Source organism: Watersipora subatra, chromosome 4 (genome assembly GCF_963576615.1).
Source record: "Watersipora subatra chromosome 4, tzWatSuba1.1, whole genome shotgun sequence".
Classification (NCBI taxonomy): Eukaryota; Metazoa; Bryozoa; class Gymnolaemata; order Cheilostomatida; family Watersiporidae; genus Watersipora; species Watersipora subatra.
In genome coordinates this window covers 37,237,238-37,255,829 of record NC_088711.1, presented here as the reverse complement: position 1 = coordinate 37,255,829, position 18,592 = coordinate 37,237,238, and the positions used below count along the sequence as shown (strand labels likewise).

The window sequence follows — 18,592 nt, the reverse complement described above, 5'->3', positions numbered from 1 at the left end:
ATATAACTAATATGAGAGCCATTATAGTGCATTATATTTACTCAAACTCAAAAGCGGTTCCATAATTTGTATCACCACTGTATCATGAGAGAATTGTTTTTTGTTGTTGAAATAAATTAAAAGAGAAAATAAAAACAACTGTAAAGCTTTTCCAACTTTGTCAAACAACTGTAACTGAAAGTTTTGTGCAGGACAATTAAATTAGAAATAGATAAAACAGCTGTAAAGGTTTTCAAACCACTGTAAATTTAAAATTTCATAACTTTCAGCGACGTATATCTTTTAATAACGTGCAGTGGAACCTCAGTTCTCGAGCATAATCCGTTCCACAAGGTTGTTTGAGATCTGCAACAATCTTCCCATTAAAATGAATGTAAGTAAATTTTAATCCATTCCAATGCGAGAAAACAACCTCGGTAAAGTATTTTACATTTCACACCATAAACTGTACTGTATACTGCATAGTATAAATAAAAACGGGTAGATATAGATCGTGTTTCATTTTAATAAAAGGTTTTCTATTTATGATGGAAAAAAAAAACAAAAGTAAACATTTCATATGTTTTGCTCTTAAAACATCATAAAAATTAAAGGATAAGATACAATGACAAAAGTTGCAGAAATCGATAATGAAACAACGAAAAAATGCAACAGATCAGTTACATCAAAAATAGTAGAAAAAATAAAATATAAACAGCAATGGCACGTTTACTTTGCATCTTTGAAGAATTCTCCAAAACAATTTAGGGTAACTGGACTGGAAGTGGGTTATCTTCCTAGCAAGTCTCTCCGTTATCGGAGACGTCACCCCAGACGGTTCATCCCTTTTTGTAAAGAATTTATGAAGTGTAAATTGCTTCTCCGTATGTTAACGACTGTTTCCATGCTGTTTCCGGAGCTGTTCCAATTTCAATGCGCATTCCTCAGTTTGCTCAGAATTTATGTTGGAGATCGAGGTGAACAAATCCCAAAATCTTTGGTTGATAACCGAGTTGCTCGAGAACAGAAGCGTTCAAGAGCCGAGATTCCACTGTATATAATCAGTACACAAATTGCCAAATTTAAAGTTCGAGATAAATTATTGTCGCTATAATGGGGGTCGAATAAATCAGCCCTAAAGAAAAAAAACGAAGAAGCATCGCGTTGCATATGCTTAGGTCCCAAAATATTTCTGAACAGAGGCATCTTAGCTCGTGGACGCAAGTCTAAAATAATTAGCATGCGCATAGTGTACGCAGTATATAAAAGCGATTTTGGTTGCTATGCTGTTCTAGCTCAGCGGTAAAGCGTCCGGATATAACACATGTAGACGCGTTCGTGGTATTTTTGTCGGGAGTTCAAATCCATCAGAATGCGAAGATTCGTTATCAAGATTTTAATAGCTATAGCTGGAGGGACACACATACTTTGAGAAATATATATATACAGATAGATTGGAAAATTATACCGGAATTGCACACATTGGTTGCTATGAAGTAGTTTGGCTGTGTCCAATACTTGCTCGCAGAGACCTCATCGGTCCTTTGGTAGAAAATATATACGGAGTAATGTTTGTGTTTGGCTGTAACTACTACTGTTATGACTGTCCATATTATAGGTTACAAATATTAACTTATATCTTTCCTTAAATATAATGATATTGCTGCCGTAGACGCTGTCCTAGATGCTCTCATATCACTGGTAACTAGTCACCAGTGACTAGTCTTTAGTTAATAAGTGATTAATTTAAAAAGACTTTTATTATATGATTTAGCTTGTTACCTTTTTAAATATGAAATTCGTTTGAGTATGCACCATGCCTTAAAACATCCCAGCTCACTCGGCTATGCCAGGGATGTGTAATAAATTGTGCCGTATTTTCTTGCACTGTTTGATTATTTGTTAGTCTTGAAAAAAATTTTCAATTTTGAAGCATTGACGCTAGGTAGCGTTGGATTTGGCATTAATATCACATCTCCTAAAAACATTTGTATCTGTAGTACGTATATTCATTTACATTGAGTCATTGACATGGTACTGCTTGGATTATTGTCTGGTCAGACAACTCCGTGAGTTGGACATCATTCTTGTAGCTGTTTGTGCTGCCTAGCGTGTTGGCTCTGAGTTTATTGGTCCAGCTGTCACAGACATCCCAACACATTTGGATCTCTTGGATCTATGGACTAGCATTGATCCTTCTGTTTACCTTCTCCACAGCGTTCCACATCACGTCCTACATGGGCAACACCGGGTAGGTTTCACACAATCACTGCTGGAGTTCCAGAGTGTTTACCACCAAATTGAAATTTTGGCATTCTTTGATGTAATTCTGCTATATTTGCTTTCACTATATGTTTATCAGGTAACAACATTAAAAACTCTTTAGAAAACTTGTATAATCTTTATTATAGAAACCTTTTTGTTCACTTACTAATTTTTGTCATAGCCTTCAGATTTTAAGCTTCTTTTGTAAGAAAATGTTTTATAGGTCATAAAGCTGACAGACGTCATAAGGTTGGGAAACCAGAATGTTTCTTTTCTGTATAGATTATATTTTAGGGCCTGTATGTAAATAGGAAATGTGAAGAGGCTTGGTTTCAGCAAAGGTCCACGCTAAACCCAACGAGATAATGATGGTTTGTACTGCTTGTCAGGGCAGGTGTTTGGGGCTTTCAGCGTTGCAACGCCTGTTAGACTGATTCACCCTAGATTATTTCTCACTAGATCAGCTCTCGCTAGATCAGCTAGTGTGAAGTCTGCTTGCTGATTGTAGACTTTGTCAGCAGTATTTCAGCATTTTAACACTCTTGACAAGATTATAGTCAAAGAATAGATTTGCTAACGCTTGCTGGTTCACCATTGTTTAGGTAGGAAATAATGCTATACCATTGATTGATTGCTCACAAGTTCTTTCTAATTCACTTCCAAATTCTTATTCTCACTAGCTTACATGTTTAACAAATGTACACGTATATTCTTTTAGCAAAGTTGTGTGTTGTTCCCCCATATGTCAGCATAACTCCTACATAGTCTCGCCTGGGCATTAGCTAGTTGGCTGTTACTGTATATTGGAAAGATATGCGGTTTTGTTTTAAAAAGTACAGAAGTTAACCAAAAATGTTAATTTACTAAGCAAAGGGTAGCTTCCAACTGTTAGGGATGTTTAGTTGCAGAATTTATGAGGTGTTAAAAACAAGTAATTTACACCGCAAAGCTGAAACCATAATAGGTTGTGATATCATTACCACATTTGGGATCTTTTAATGCGCGGGTCACTTGAGTCAAATTTTAAAAGTTGTCTGCAGAAAGTATAGATATTTTTCTATTCTTTGAGTTCTTTGTAGTTTTAGTTAATCTTACTGCCAGAATGTTTCAAAATTAAAATTGACCAAACTTGATCACAATTAGAACGCTACACCCAATAAAACACTTCTCCAAAAAGGGAGTCAATAATAGTACTTTCTGTTTGTCCCTCTGGTTATTTATATATATTATATTTAGTGTTTGCTCATTAATGTTAGAATAAAACTTCAAATGTAGCCTCAGATACATTAATATAAATGTTTCAAATTATTTGAAGATGGGTTGGTTAGAAGTTGTCCCAATGTTTTCTTCTAAATTTTGTGTAAACATATGTATGCCTGATGCTGATGAGACTGTATCTTATGCCATTTTTAGAATTTTAACTGGAATCAAGATTTGTCAATTTTAATATTGAAACATCCTGGCAGTCAGACCACCTAAAACAACAAATAAAATCTCAAATAATAGACAAATATCTCTACTTTCCAATGAAATCATTTAAGTTCTGATGTGAGTGACCCTTTAACTAGCATTACTAGAGTTGTTGTATCTATGCGATCCATCTGTAGCTAGCCTAAGTTCTTGTGATTTTAAGGAGAATATTGGCATCGGCCAAGCTGACCTGCGCCATTGCTATTCTATTGAGACGTTATTTTTTAGACGGCTAATGAGATTCTGTCATCTAGGAGACCGGGCCATAATATATGTTGTCATAGCTGCCTCATACACACCTTGGTAAGTGATCGGTTTCCATCAGTTCTATGCCTTAAATGTGTGTAACCAGAGGTACTGTGGAACACTCCAGTGCCTTTTATCCTGATGATGGAGGTGTGACAACAGCGAACTATCTATCTTTGTGGATTGGGTTTATTGAGGATGGCGCTTTCGGGTTTTTTTGTGCATTGGGGTATGCTTGTAGTAGTCGCATCTCAATTGCACACTTCTCATATATATTAAAAGAAATTTTTTTCAATTTGAAAGGTTTTAAATTAATTGTTGCAATTTACTTTTTCTAAAGTATAAACATAAAACTTGCATTCGGATCCTCTGCATGTTGGGGGTATGTGTATGGTATCTGGATCCCAATTGCCCACGCTTACTCATATAAATTAAAAATTTATTTTTTATTTAAATAATTTTGAATTGAATTGTTGGTTTGCGAGCAATTACTCTTTTCTAAACTATAAACATAAAACTTCATTATATGCTGAAACCAATTATAAATATCCACACATCCTTACTAGCATTCTAAGCCATTCTGGCGCCAGACTTTTTAGCACTGCTATTTTTTACACTAAATAAATTATTTATGGTTATAAACAGCAAATAAATAACATGGTGATCTTAACAAAAAAATGCAAAAAACGTTATTTTATTCACAAAACTTTACGCATAATATATTTTTTTCACAAAACAAGATAAATTTGCTTGCAGGATCTCATGAACTACATCTTTCAAATACGTAAACGTAGCCGTTATGTACAAATTTTCATTTTCCACCTTTAAAATTTGTTGAGCCATAAGTCATGACGGAAGATGGATAAATTCTGAACATGTAACCTGCGTCTGAAAGTCACATTCCGTCTTGCTGGTTATCATTGCCATGGTGCAACCATATATTGTGACTTTTCATTACATGTAGGATGAAGAGCAACTCCAATCACCTTAGAGCTGATCAGATAGTACTGTGTAGAGTGTTTCATTTTCTCATTACAAAGACCAGAGCTATCTCTAACAATTATTTAGTTGAACAATAATATTTATTATTTAGTTGAACAATAATATTTATTATTTAGTTGAACAATAATATTTATTATTTAGTTGAATAACAATATTTATTATTTAGTTGAATAATAATATTTATTATACAAGACGATCAGTTTTATGATATAGCGGATAGATAGTAGATGTCTACTGTTACAGGATGGTGCTCAAAGAGCACGACATGAGGGACATCATATGGCTGACTTGGCTTGCGACCGTCCTCTGTGTCTTCTACCAGTTCTCATTCCACGATAGGTAAGTAGATGCTATAGCCGGTCCTCCTTACTACCTTCAAGTGTCCTAGAGATATTTCATTAGAAGAGCAAGCTTGGTTACCTAAATAAACATGTTTCATAAACAACTAGTGCTGAGTTACAGCTATCATTCGGAGTGGCAACAAAATATCCAAACTTCACTTTTCAAACATATACACAATCTTTATTTATACCAGCTTAGTAGAAAAAGACTGCGCATATCATCCTTCTATTACTACTGCGTCTCATCCTTCTATTAACATGAGGTCAACTTCTAGAGTTTTGAGGGTGCATCCGCTTAATCAGTGTTAGTCTGAGAGACCAAGAGATGATTTCATGCATTGACTTCTGCAATAGAATTAGGTCAGAATGTTGTGCAACTGTAAGAGTTTTTAAAGGTTTTACTATCAGTATTTGATTGGTTTGTCTAATTTCTCAGCTACTAGTAGATATCATTTAAAGAGTTGGTCAACAGAGCGGACTTGTGGCTTGTGCTACATTGCAAAGCAGACAATAAGTAACCACTAGTATTCAAGCTCATGTATGTGTATTTCAGTAAACTGGAAGTCTCATTATTATTATTGCTGTGGTTTTTCTTTAGGATTGTTACTTATGATGGGCTTGGTCAATATTTCTCTTTTCTCTTTACAATGTAGTAATATAATTCTATGAATATTAAATCCAATCTATGAAACTATATATAGAGCTACCTGGCTCATACCTGTGAATACTTCCTACAGTCAGAAAGACTCAGCTTCAACTAATTCTCTAATATCAGAGTACTTCATCTTCAAATAATTTAGTTGTAATATCAGAGTACATCATCTTCAAATAATTCAGTTGTAATATCAGAGTACATCATCTTCAAATAATTCAGTTGTAATATCAGAGTACATCATCTTCAAATAATTCAGTTGTAATATCAGAGTACATCATCTTCAAATAATTCAGTTGTAATATCAGAGTACATCATCTTCAAATAATTCAGTTGTAATATCAGAATACATCATCTTCAAATAATTCAGTTGTAATATCAGAGTACATCATCTTCAAATAATTCATTTGTAATATCAGAATACATCATCTTTGAATAATTCAGTTTTAATATCAGAGTACATCATCTTCAAATAATTCAGTTGTAATATCAGAGTACATCATCTTCAAATAATTCAGTTGTAATATCAGAATACATCATCTTTGAATAATTCAGTTGTAATATCAGAGTACATCATCTTCAACTAATTCAGTTGTAATATCTGAATACTTCATTTTCAAATAACTCAGCTGATGTGATTTTGTGAAGTTACTAGTCACTACAGATTTGATCAGCACAAGTGTATAGTGATCTTTATAAGAATTTGTAAGGGCTTGTAAATTAGGACCAAGTTTTCTGGATTCCGGTTTTTATCTTTGGCTGGGTATCATTACAGCCTCGTGTCACACATGCCCATCTTTGGTTGGGTATATTTAGGAGACTATAGTCAGCAGTTATCACTGTGATCCTTTTTTGATTCAGTATACTAAAACAAAGTTACCATAGATGTCTATTTAGGGTTGGGTATACAGAAGAGGTTACAGCCAAGCGCCATTTATAACATAGGCTTTCTGCAAACGCGTTGCCTTGTCAACATTAAATGTTTTTTTGTCATAGGTTTGCATGGCTAGAGATCATACTCTACTTGGCTTTGGGAATCTGTCCAGCCATCTTCCTCACTGAGATGGTTCGTCTTACCTTCATTTGTTTGTTTAAATTTCAAATGCAATATTATGAAATAATATTTGCATTAATATTTGCATAATAATGTGCCTTCAAATATTTGAATGGTTGTTGAATCTGAAGATTTCAATTTAAAAATCAACATATAAGAGCTTAAATATATATAAATATATACAAAAACTGTCTAGTTTTAATATACTCCACTTTTAGAATTTACAGTTCTCTTTTTTAACTTAATTACTTTAGAACAACATTATACATATAGTATATATGTGCACATATTTATTACATCTGCCAATCTTCAATGACGATTGGTTAAAATATCCTCACTTCAGCTAGCACACATGAACTAATTGACGAGAAGAAAATTTTGCTAGAATAAAAATACGTGCCTAGACTTTCCCAAGATGCTATAACTGTATATGTATATCCATATATGTATATTTGTGTTTGTCTGTTGCTCTGTCATTCGGGTGTCCACTTATACTGATAAAGTCATAAGAATGAATATGCGCTTCGCACTGGATTTAAACTTGGGGTTTCTAAATCTGCAGACATCTGTGCTAAACCATTAGGTCAATCTACTAAATTGCTTTACAAGGGAATAATCGTGGTTATACTCATTACATCAGTTACAATACGCACGCCTGAAGATACTATTTTTCATTGCTAGCACGCTTGAAAATCTAGATTTCATGAGAGATCATTAGGTATAACGTAATGATTTTTAGCTGGCTTCGGATACGGCTCTTATTATAGCTTAAGTTACTAGCTTAAGTTACTAGCTCAAGTTACTAGCTTAAGTTACTCAAATTCATTGGGTAATTATTTTATTACCCATGCAATGCTGGGCAGCAAAAATCTTTTCTTGAACAGGTTTACCTATGGCCGTAAAATCTTGGCTCCTGATTGGTTTTAGTAATTGAGTTTAAGTAACCAAAACCTACATGATTACATTGAAAATTAATAGTTATAATTAGAAAGGAACACAATATTCCAAATGATATAGTAAAAATTATGTTATCATTCAAATAGTGCCGTTAAAACGTAAGAGGGCGCTCACTAAAAACTCATTGATTTAAATAATTTTTAATAAAATTTTGGAATTTTGGGCTCCTTTTTAATTATAACTGTTAATTTTTAATCTAATGATGTAGGTTTTGGTTACTAAAACTCAATTACCAATCAGGAGCCAAGATTTTACTGCCATAGGTAAACCTGTTTGGGAAAAAAATTTCGCTGTTGGGCATTCAACTAACATATATCTTATATCTATATATATACATTGTATTTCTCAAAGTATGTCATATGTCGTGTGTCTGCATTCTGGCTATAGCGCATGCTGATTATTTTACCGGTGCGGCCACGTGTTACGATGCCCCTGTTAAGAGATATCTTTCTTGAGGTTCAATTACTATATCTTTCTGCGCGGACAAGTATTCTCTCACCTTTTGGTCAGACAAAGTACATATTTTATTTTTACATTTGTACCAGTATCGAGAAATAATAGTATCGTCGTATTCAAAGTTTTGATGGATATCATCTGGTGGGACAGTAATTTTTTTTAACCCTTTCACTGCCGCATACTCATTTTTGCGACCTTCTCAGCAGCTGCGTAGTAACTTAATTTTATTATTCGTTGACAATATAACCAACGATCTTTAGGACTTCTATAGTACTGACAATGTTGTCAGTACTAATTTTCAGTAAAATGGCTGGCAGTAGGCCGATAGCTAAATTTGTACATGGACGGTAGTGAAAGGGTTAAACACACACTTTTATACAAGAATTGTTATTATTAACTCAACATGTTCAGAATTTTTATTTTGTTTTCTCAGTTCGTAATAATTGTATCATTACGAATCATCCTTTGTTGTAATCATGGCAAAACAGACATAATTTAGCTATTACTTGCTAATTATTTCACATTTACATTTAAACCCTTTTACAGTTGTTTTTCTTTTAATTTTTTTGACCTGCACAAAACATTTTCCTCATGATGCGAAGTTTGAAAGTTACAGTTGTTTGACAAAGTTTGAAAACCTTTACAGTTGTTTTTATTTTCTCTGTTAATTTGTTTCAATTACACAAAACACATTTCTCATGATATGTAGTTTGAAAGTTAGAATGGCAAATTTTGTTATATGTTAAATACAAATAAATTTTCTCTCCAAAGACTTTTATTACCCAGGGAACGCCGGTTGGTACAGCTAGTACATATATATATATATAAAATTGTTTCCTCACCCCGGATACCCCGTATGGGTGGTAAATTCTGTTCTAACTCGGGTCTCCTACCAGAGACCTGGGAGTTTGAGCACTCGCCTCAAGATCTTAGCTGTTCCCAATAGCGCACTTTTCTGCAACTCACCTGAGTTGATTGCTGTTGGTATTTGGGCAAGCCACATTTTATGCGCCGGTGTAATTGCACCCAGTGCCCCAATGATTACTGGGATTACCGTTGTTCTTATATTCCAGCATTTTTCAATCACTTCTCCAAGAGGGAGATATTTCTCTAACTTTTCTTTTTCTTTGCTGGCTATATTGTAGTCATTGGGTACTGCTATATCTATTATGGTAGCCCTCTTGTTTTCCTTGTCTACCACCACTATGTCGGGTTGGTTTGCTAGGGCATGCTTGTCAGTTCGGATGTAGAAGTCCCAGAGGATCTTAGCGCGGTCATTTTCATTCACCTTACCAGGAGCTTCCCACCAGTGTTGTGGTTTATTAAGGCCATACTCATCACATAGACTTCTATACACAACACCTGCGACATGATTATGCCGCTCAGTGTATGCGTTTCCAGCTAGCTGTTTGCATCTACTGATGATGTGTGGGATGGTCTCAGGTGCATCTTTGCACAGTCTGCATTTAGGATCGTCTCTAGTGTGATAGATTTTCGTTTGGAGTTGCCTTGTTGGGAGCACTTGCTCCTGGGCTGCCATGATTAGCGACTCTGTGTTGGCCGTTAGGTTTCCTTTGTTCAGCCACATATATGTCTGGTGAAGATCGCCAACCTTAGATATTTGTTGGTGGTAAGCACCATGAAGAGGTTTCGTGTGCCAGCCAATTTCCTCATCATCAGGGCGTAGGTCCGTTGTAAGAGCAGCCGATTGAAATTCAGCTAGCAACTTATCTGAGATGGCCATGGAGGCTGCATATGCTTTGATGCTTTGCTCTTCCTCTTTCACTGTCTGCTGTACACTTTTGAGCCCCCTACCGCCATCTTTCCTATCAAGATACAATCTAGTAGTATCAGATTTTGGGTGAAGTGCTCCATGCATCGTCAGCAGTTTACGAGTTGCTATATCTGTTTCTTTGATGGCTTCCTCAGTCTACTTTATTATGCCTGCTGGATATCTTATTACTGGCAGTGCGTAGGTATTTATTGCCATGACTTGGTTCTTGGCATTGAACTGGCTCCGTAAGACCTGCCGAAGGCGTTTCTTGTATTCGGTAATGGCTTTGTGACGTACCTCGGCTTCGTGGTTGATGTTGCTTTGCATAATCTCCAAGTACTTGTACCCTTCTTCTATATCTTTGGTGGTACCATTTGGCATTCTTAGGCCATCTGTGAGCATAAAATGGCCTTTCTTGAGAATTAGCCTTCCACATTTCTCAATACCGAAGGTCATTCCAATGTCCTTGCTGTATACCTGAGTGAGGTGTATTAGCGAATCAATGTCCCTTTCTTTGTTAGCATACAGCTTGATGTCATATATGTAGAAGAGGTGGTTAATCTTGGTGCCACTCTTAAACTGGTACCCATATTGAGTCTCCTCCAGCATATTGCTTAGAGGGTTTAGGCATATGCAGAAGAGCAGCGGTGATAAGGAGTCACCTTGATAGATGCCTCGCTTAATTTTGACACTCGCCAGCTTTTTGCCATTAGCCTCCAGTTCCGTCTTCCATTTGGTCATTGACATTTTGATGAATGCCACAAGAGCAGGGTGAACATTGTACATACTGAGGCACTCAAGTATCCAACTATGGGGAATTGAGTCATAGGCCTTTTTGTAGTCAATCCAAGCCATGGCAAGATTGGTTTGCCTTCTCCTGCTGTCTTGACAGACCGTCCGATCCACCAGTAACTGATGTTTGGCTCCTCGGGTGTTGCGCCCAATTCCTTTCTGAGCACTGGTCATATAGTGACTCATGTGCTCTTCCAGTTTGTCTGCAACAATTCCTGAGAGCAGTTTCCAAGTGGTGGGCAAGCACGTTATTGGTCGATAGTTTTTGGGAATCGGCCCTTGCTTTGGATCTTTTATCAGAAGTACAGTTCGTCCTTTGGTCAGCCATTCTGGATGGTCACCTTGTTCTATTAGGCATTCCATCTGCTTAGCCATTCTAGTGTAAAGTGATGTCAATTTCTTTAACCAGAAGGCTTGAATCATGTCATGGCCAGGTGCTGCCCAGTTCTTCATACGCTGCACTCTACACTTGATGTCCTCTTTGCTGATGCTGAGTCCTTGCTGAGCCACAGTGTGTTGATGGCTCTCTTTAAGCCTCTTCAGCCAATTTGCAGTGGTGTTATGAGTAGTCTCTTTCTCCCAGATGTCCTTCCAGAACTTTGAAGTGCTAGATTGGAGAGGCTCAGACATTGGCCTGCGCAGTTTACCTTTGAACTGGGAATACACTCTAGATGGATTATTGATGAACAGTTTGTTCATTCTCTTGTTATCCTGCTCTTTGGTGTACCGCTTCAGTCGTGCCGAGAGTGCTACTAGCTGCTGTTTGGCAGATTCTAAAGCTTCTATTGTGGCTTCCCTTTTTGGACGCTCCAAACTGTGGTTAGATCTCTCACTGAGCCTACTAACTTTCTTGCGCAAGTCCTTGATCTTATTTTGTAGCCTCAGCTGCCAGGATGGAATGACTTGAAGCCTTGTTGGCAGTGGCTTAATATCCATCTCCTCCAAGATGACGGTTGCTGTACTGTAGATTAAGGCATTAGTCTCACTGATTGATCCAGTTGAGATCGACTCCAGTGCCAAGTTAATGTCTTCTAACAGCTTCTTAGGTATGGCCTTGCTAACTCTTCGTAGTGGTACCCTGCTTCCATAATCATTAGCAGCTGACATCTTGTTGATGATATTTTCCGCAAGCTCTCTCACCCTTGGGTGAAGGTCCAAGTGCATGCCTTCTTCAACCCGTGAGTCAACACATGATCGTGTATCCATGACAGTGTGTGTTGATATGCACTCTTCGTTGGTTGAGGTTACTTGGGTGAACTGTTCCCTAATTTCATCTACCTCGAGTTCTGATATGAGGTGCTGCTTGATTATGTTACTCCTCTGAGCTACAAGTTGCTTAGCTGTTAGTGGCAATTCAGGGCGCATGTTTATCCACAGTTGACGCATCCTTCTCATGTAGCCCCACTTTTGAGGTTCACTCATAAAGTAGCACTGCATGAGGTCCGTGTTATCAGTCCGAGTCCATTTCATCCGTTTTGAACCAGTAGCCCATTTTTCACTGCCTTGTCCTGGTTCAGCTACAGGCATATGTATATATATATATGCTAAAAGTTATCTGGAAAGTCAAATTCTTCTTCACTACAAATTTGTTTTTCAGGGTTGCTCGATAGGCATCTTTGTTTGACCATTGTTTGACATAAACAAATCCAATCCCAATAATAATAGTCCCATATCCAGTCCCATATAATAAATTTATATATACATATATATAACAAATAGATGTATTTTATTTATAGAGATATAATATCTAGCTGTTTCTTATTACAAAGGTAGGTATCTAAAACAATGAAGTTAACGTGTTAATATACTCCTACTGCTATGGCAAGGCAGTCGAGGCTAGCTGCCTCCATGATTATTCTGTGTATTTTACAGCCAGACAAGGAAGGAGTGACAGAGGTGGCTGTGAGTGGAGTTATCATCATCTCAGGCATTGTCTTTTTCAAAGCTGACGGAGTGGTTCCATTCGCTCATGCAATCTGGCATTGCTTTGTGTCTGCAGCTGCTGGTTATCACTACTTTGCAGTTATAAAATATCTTTACCAAGCAAAAGTATTTTTCGAAGCTTCACACGAAGGCACCCCACCAGAACATTTAAATCTCTAGGCAATATTTTGTTAGAACAAATTTTATGTTACGCTTGACAACTCACGCAAACGCGTCTCATTCAATCTTTTCTTTTTATGAATGCTAAAAATGTTTATTGCTATTCCCAAAAATAATGATTTCATTTAGCCGCACTTTCCAAACTTTAAAAGCAGTGTTATCGCTGGCTAGCCTGGGTACCTGGGCTTTTTTATCCCTATTCTTTTACCTCTCATATATCTAAGATACTCAAGCATTTAAAATCTAATCTATTTTAGTTGAATATTTATTTACTTACTATATTTTATTAAATAAATTCTTGTGACAGAAAATTTTAAAATACATGTACTGTACATGTATTTGGTTTTTCTCATCTCATCACTGGAATTTTTCTCTCTTGTTTACTAATATTGAAATAGAAGTAACTTCTTACAATTGTTATAAACTCACTTGTTTGTATGGTAAAGGTGACTACTGTATTGATGTTCTTTGGCGGTTTATGCCACTGTGTCTGTATTTGCTTTGCACATTGCTACACAGACTGCTTTAATTTTTATACCAGCAAGGAAAGACAACTCAAAACAGTTTTGTTTACATTTGTTTATTATGACCATTGTGCATGCATAAAATTGTTTTTTAGTTAACTTTGTATTTATATTTAATGTATTTTTGAAGCTTTAACTGATTTGAAAGCCTCTAAGGCAAATTCAACTGTTTGTGCTATAAATTTGCTTTAAGTTTTTTTGTTTCTCTTCGTAAAACTATTATTTAACACGTGCTTGCAATTGTTTGATCTCTGACTGTCATTTGTATTTATGTGTGACATTTTAAAATATTTTAAGTTGCGTATCTTAGACGAATTTTGTGTGCTAATTACATACATTGTTGAAAATAAAGCATGGCTTGAAGTCATCTTAGCCTCTGTTCTATTTTAACAAGGTTAAGATGTTTACTGTTGGTTTGTTTATTTAATGCTTCAACTAAGGCTCTCATTATTTTGTCATAGCTAGCTTCATTTTAGTGTTGACCTGAGCAAAGCTGTTATTGCTTATATGCAACATGTCTATGTGCTCATGCAAGGCTCAACATTATAACATCAAATGTTGCACTATCGAGGGCTGGTCTTCAATGTACCTCTAGCCTGTGGCCCCATATCGGATCACCTATGCCAGCCCTCGTACTTTGTTGCCATATGGAATGTGACTATAAAACACATGGTATTTGAACATTTTGGTTACATATATATACATGGACAGATTGTACTATTCAGCCCAAAGAAATTGATAGCAATGGCATTCCACAAGGACAGCCACTTGTCTACTATGTACAACATTAGCATAGATGTATGATACTAGGCCTCCTCTCACTGGATGCTGCAAATAGAGGTCGTTGGTGCTTGCACAACATGAGCCTTTGCCTCTTTCTTCGAATAGTTAGCGATCTCCGCTTTCACAACCCGATGCTGAGACTCGAGTTCTGCCCTTGACAATTTGATTCCCAAAATTTCTGCAGCTATCTTTTGGAAACAGATGTTCACCTGTAGATATTGGGATGAATAATTTGATAACAGTAGAATACGTAAATTGATCAGAAAAAGATAGAGATAATAGGATATATGCTATAAGAGTTTTGCTACAAATGGACAGCTATAAAAGTTACTCTAAATATTTTATAGCCAAATGATGCAATAAATTCTTGGAATATTCTAATCTAGCGATAAACAAGCAATAAAAACACAAGGAGTACCGTCTACATGGCCATGATTTGTCGATAGGAAACTAGCGCTTCTAGCTGCGAAGATCTAAAATACATTGTCGACGTAAGGACGTTGTCGGCTAATATCAATATAATGAAAGTTAGCAGGTCAACATGATATTTTGCCCAATGGATTTAATTTGGATGCTTGAACAAGACAACTTCTGAAAATAAACTAAGATAAGCAGGACTGCATTTTATATAATTTTTTCCTAAAAATTTTGTATTGACGATTATTCACAACAAAGTTGCTATTGCAAAGTAGGTACTTGAAAGAAACTGCGTCAATGGCAAGAAAGCATGCACAGAGACAAGCCTGAAACAAGACTTACTGAATCTCCAGTTTTTGCTGAGATGTAATGGGAAGATAAACCGTTTTCTTGAGCGAATTTTGTGTGTTTCTCGAGCTTGACAGTTCTCATGTGCTCTAGATCACCTGTGATAGAGTGGTAAACATAGTATAGTCAAATATGTAATAATAGTACGTTGTCAGTTGAATATTTATAACAAGATTGCTCTAAACAGTAGAACAATATACTGAATGTTTGCCAAATATTGTGTCTATTACATACAGTTTACCGACACTCACTGAGACAAATCTGTAAATGTAGGAGTTATGGGATAGTGAATAATCAAAGACATAAAACTTTGTTATGGCGTATATTATGTATATAATATATAACAAAAACCAATGAGTAGAGTTGCGTCGCATTTATCTTTTTAACAGCAGCAAAATATGGCAATATCACGTTTTAAAGCCAACAGTTTAAACAAAATGTCTATATTACATGGTTTTAAAGTAGATGAAAAACATTTAAAAAAAAATAGTTGGCCTACTTTTATTGCCGACCAGAGCAAGGTGTGGTTTCCTATACTCTGGTCCCTGTCCTTTAGACACCTTCTGGACCACCTTCAGCCAGTCTGCTATGTTTTCAAAACTTGAGGTGTTTGTCACGTCATAAACTAGAAGAACACCCTGCAAAATGAGTTTCTTTGTAGGCATTATTTAATAGAGTTCACTATGTAGGCATTACTGAAAAGAGTTCAAAATGTAGGATTTACTATATAAAATTCACTATGTGGGCATAGTTAGTTCAAAATACTTTGTCTAGACATAGATTTTCACAGCAGTTATGCATTTGCCACTTCCGACAGCGATTTGAAAAAACAGCATAACATGGCATAATGGCCTAAAACGATTCTGACCGTCAAACAACAGATTAGAGTTCAACTTCCAAAAAGGCCACTGAAGGTGACAGGTAGACAGGACTGATGTCCAACATTAAATTGCTGTCTGCAACTGGTCTTGTCTCCAACCAATGAGATACACTTGCAGCTTGACGTAGACATGTCCAGCCGAAATTGAGAGCAATCGCTTGTGTCATTGCTTGTGCTCTTAAAAAGTGCACAGCCTCTGCTTGCAGTAAGCTAAGCCGACATCATCATACTCAATCATCGAGAGATTACTCTCACAGTTATTTGAAAGAAAATTTCAAATCTGCGCAAGTTAGTTGTAGTTAATGCAACCGACGTACATGCAAACTTACAAAAATTATTGTTAGCCCATATTTTAGTATTTAGCCTACTACTCACATCAGCACCATAAATGTAATTGTCAAGCATTTCTCCAGCAATTGACTGCCCTCCAATATCATGTACTTGCATAGCTACGTTAACATTGCCTGCAAGGAAAATAGGAAAATACTATTTAATATAACAGAGTTGTTTAAATTGTGCTGAAAATAACACTCTGTTTGATTTGCTTCTGAGCTTGGGTTGATGAATTACAATTCTAGAATGTCAAAATCAGAGTTCATTACCAGGGAAGTGAAATAAACTTCAAGCTGTAAATGCTGTAATCTAACACTGGCATACAAGTCCATAACACAAAAATGTATCAAATACCTACAAAATATTGCTGCATGTCTAATAAGCCTACCTGGCAAAACTATCCTTTTCAAAAAGAAGTCAATTCCAACAGTCTGTCTGTAATGCTTGCCAAACTTCTCCTGAGCGTATCGCGTAGTAATAGAGGTCTGTAAAATCAAGTTGCAACAACACTACTAGTCAATTAATAGAAACACGGATAATGAAAGAGCAAAATCTCTAAGAAATAACAACACCATTTAAACGTCTTACTACCTCCAGACTATCGTAATATTAGGCTACTGTTTAAACATGCATATTCCTAACAAGAGTAAACGAACCTTGGCTCAAACTTACTACATATTTGTTGATGTTGAAAAGTTGAATGCTGTAAAATTTGATGTTTATTAATAGTTTGGTGTTGATTTTTTTTATTATATAGAGAAAACAGTAAAGCAACAAAATACGGCAACCCACACCATACCAACAATACGGTAAGAGCAAACACAATATAAAACTTAAAAACTAACTATTCACCATCCAATAAACATTCATGGAGATCATGCACCATAAAAACATGTACTTACTTTTCCACTCGCTCCATCTCCTAAAATCGCTATTTTCAACTGCTTGTCCTTTATCTCTTCTTCTGAGTCAGACATAATTTTCAGTACAATCACGCCATCAGTAAATCATAATTTTTTTGGTTATTAAATTGATAAATGATAAGGCGTGTTCCTAATTCCTGCCTTAAACTTGTAAAATGTGGATCGTTACTATTTGGATACCCAGTGATAATTTCAGTTGTTGTTTAGTTGTTGCGGTGACGTCAAACAGGTCGCAACCAATAGTAACAAATGTTTAACCAAGCAGACCAATGATGGCGATTGGTGACAGACACGTGCTTTACAACCTTTTTTTTTACAAAAATGACTGATGTTAGGAAAAGCCGACGCGCCCAACGAGCTTTTGCCTTTGTTATTTTCCATTCGTAACTACATGCGCATGCCATGGAAAAGTAACTCCACGTTAGCACGTTAGTCAACTCCAGTAGCGGCTCTAAAGAAGGACATTTTGACAAGTCGTAAAAATAGTGTGACAAAGGCTTAACATCAGAAAACAGCACTCTGTATTGTATAGGCTAGGTCAACACAATTTAAATATAATATAAAATGTAATAAATGTGTAATCTATATATTATACATGTACTTAATAAATGATATGATTTGAATGAAATATGCAAATATAATTTTCTGCTAAAATTGTGACACAGCTTTGTCACTTGAAAAACTAACAAGGAATAAGCTAGATTATGCGAAATAAAAAATGAAGTTTTTTGTTTCATAGTTTTGTGTAATGGTAGCACTCCTGATTGAGTTTCTCATATAAATGTATATCTATATATATAATATATTGAACAATATATAGATATATATTTATATATATTGAAAAGTAGATATATATATAGTATATATATACTATACATGTAGTATATATATATGCTATATGCTGCTACTGCTACATAATAGCAGTAGCAGCATATAGTACATATATCATCTGCTACTGCTACATAGTAGCAGTAGCAGATGATTGACAAGACAGGTCATGAAACTAACAGCAGCTGCAAAGATTTTCGATATTTACAACTACAATATTTACAGCTACATCAATATTTGCAAGTACAACTATTTTCGATAACTAGTATATATATATGTATAAATGAAAAACTTAGTACGTATATATAAATATATATATGTACTATATATATAGTTGTGCTTATAATTGCTACGTTACGTGTCATGGTCTCTCACACAATCATGATCTTTAAGCATGCTAATAGTAACCAATAGTACTTTTGCAAATGCTTCAAGTGTGCGTGTTTTAATCAGTGTAATAAGTAT

At 35.7% G+C, this 18,592-nt stretch overlaps 2 protein-coding genes across 2 annotated transcripts in view; one reads left to right on the top strand and one right to left on the bottom strand.

Moving 5' to 3' along the window:
- Nucleotides 1-13,960, top strand: part of LOC137394582 (monocyte to macrophage differentiation factor-like) — a 31,582-nt gene extending 17,622 nt beyond the window's left edge. Inside the window, exons 4-8 of the mRNA XM_068081315.1 lie at nucleotides 2,073-2,230; nucleotides 3,943-4,017; nucleotides 5,206-5,301; nucleotides 6,952-7,021; nucleotides 12,861-13,960. Of these exons, the coding sequence (XP_067937416.1) occupies nucleotides 2,073-2,230; nucleotides 3,943-4,017; nucleotides 5,206-5,301; nucleotides 6,952-7,021; nucleotides 12,861-13,091 (630 nt within the window). The 3' untranslated portion in view covers nucleotides 13,092-13,960. The remainder of the gene's footprint in view (nucleotides 1-2,072; nucleotides 2,231-3,942; nucleotides 4,018-5,205; nucleotides 5,302-6,951; nucleotides 7,022-12,860) is intronic.
- Nucleotides 13,961-14,299: 339 nt separating this feature from the next.
- LOC137393390 (ras-related protein Rab-28-like) lies at nucleotides 14,300-17,489 on the bottom strand. The gene is made up of 6 exons (XM_068079925.1): nucleotides 17,279-17,489; nucleotides 16,765-16,861; nucleotides 16,419-16,507; nucleotides 15,663-15,801; nucleotides 15,158-15,261; nucleotides 14,300-14,607 (listed from the first exon to the last, which is right to left on the bottom strand). The coding sequence occupies exons 1-6, from the start codon at nucleotides 17,351-17,353 to the stop codon at nucleotides 14,434-14,436; spliced, it is 678 nt and encodes a 225-aa protein (XP_067936026.1). The 5' UTR covers nucleotides 17,354-17,489; the 3' UTR covers nucleotides 14,300-14,433.
- Between the last annotated feature and the right edge of the window lie 1,103 nt (nucleotides 17,490-18,592).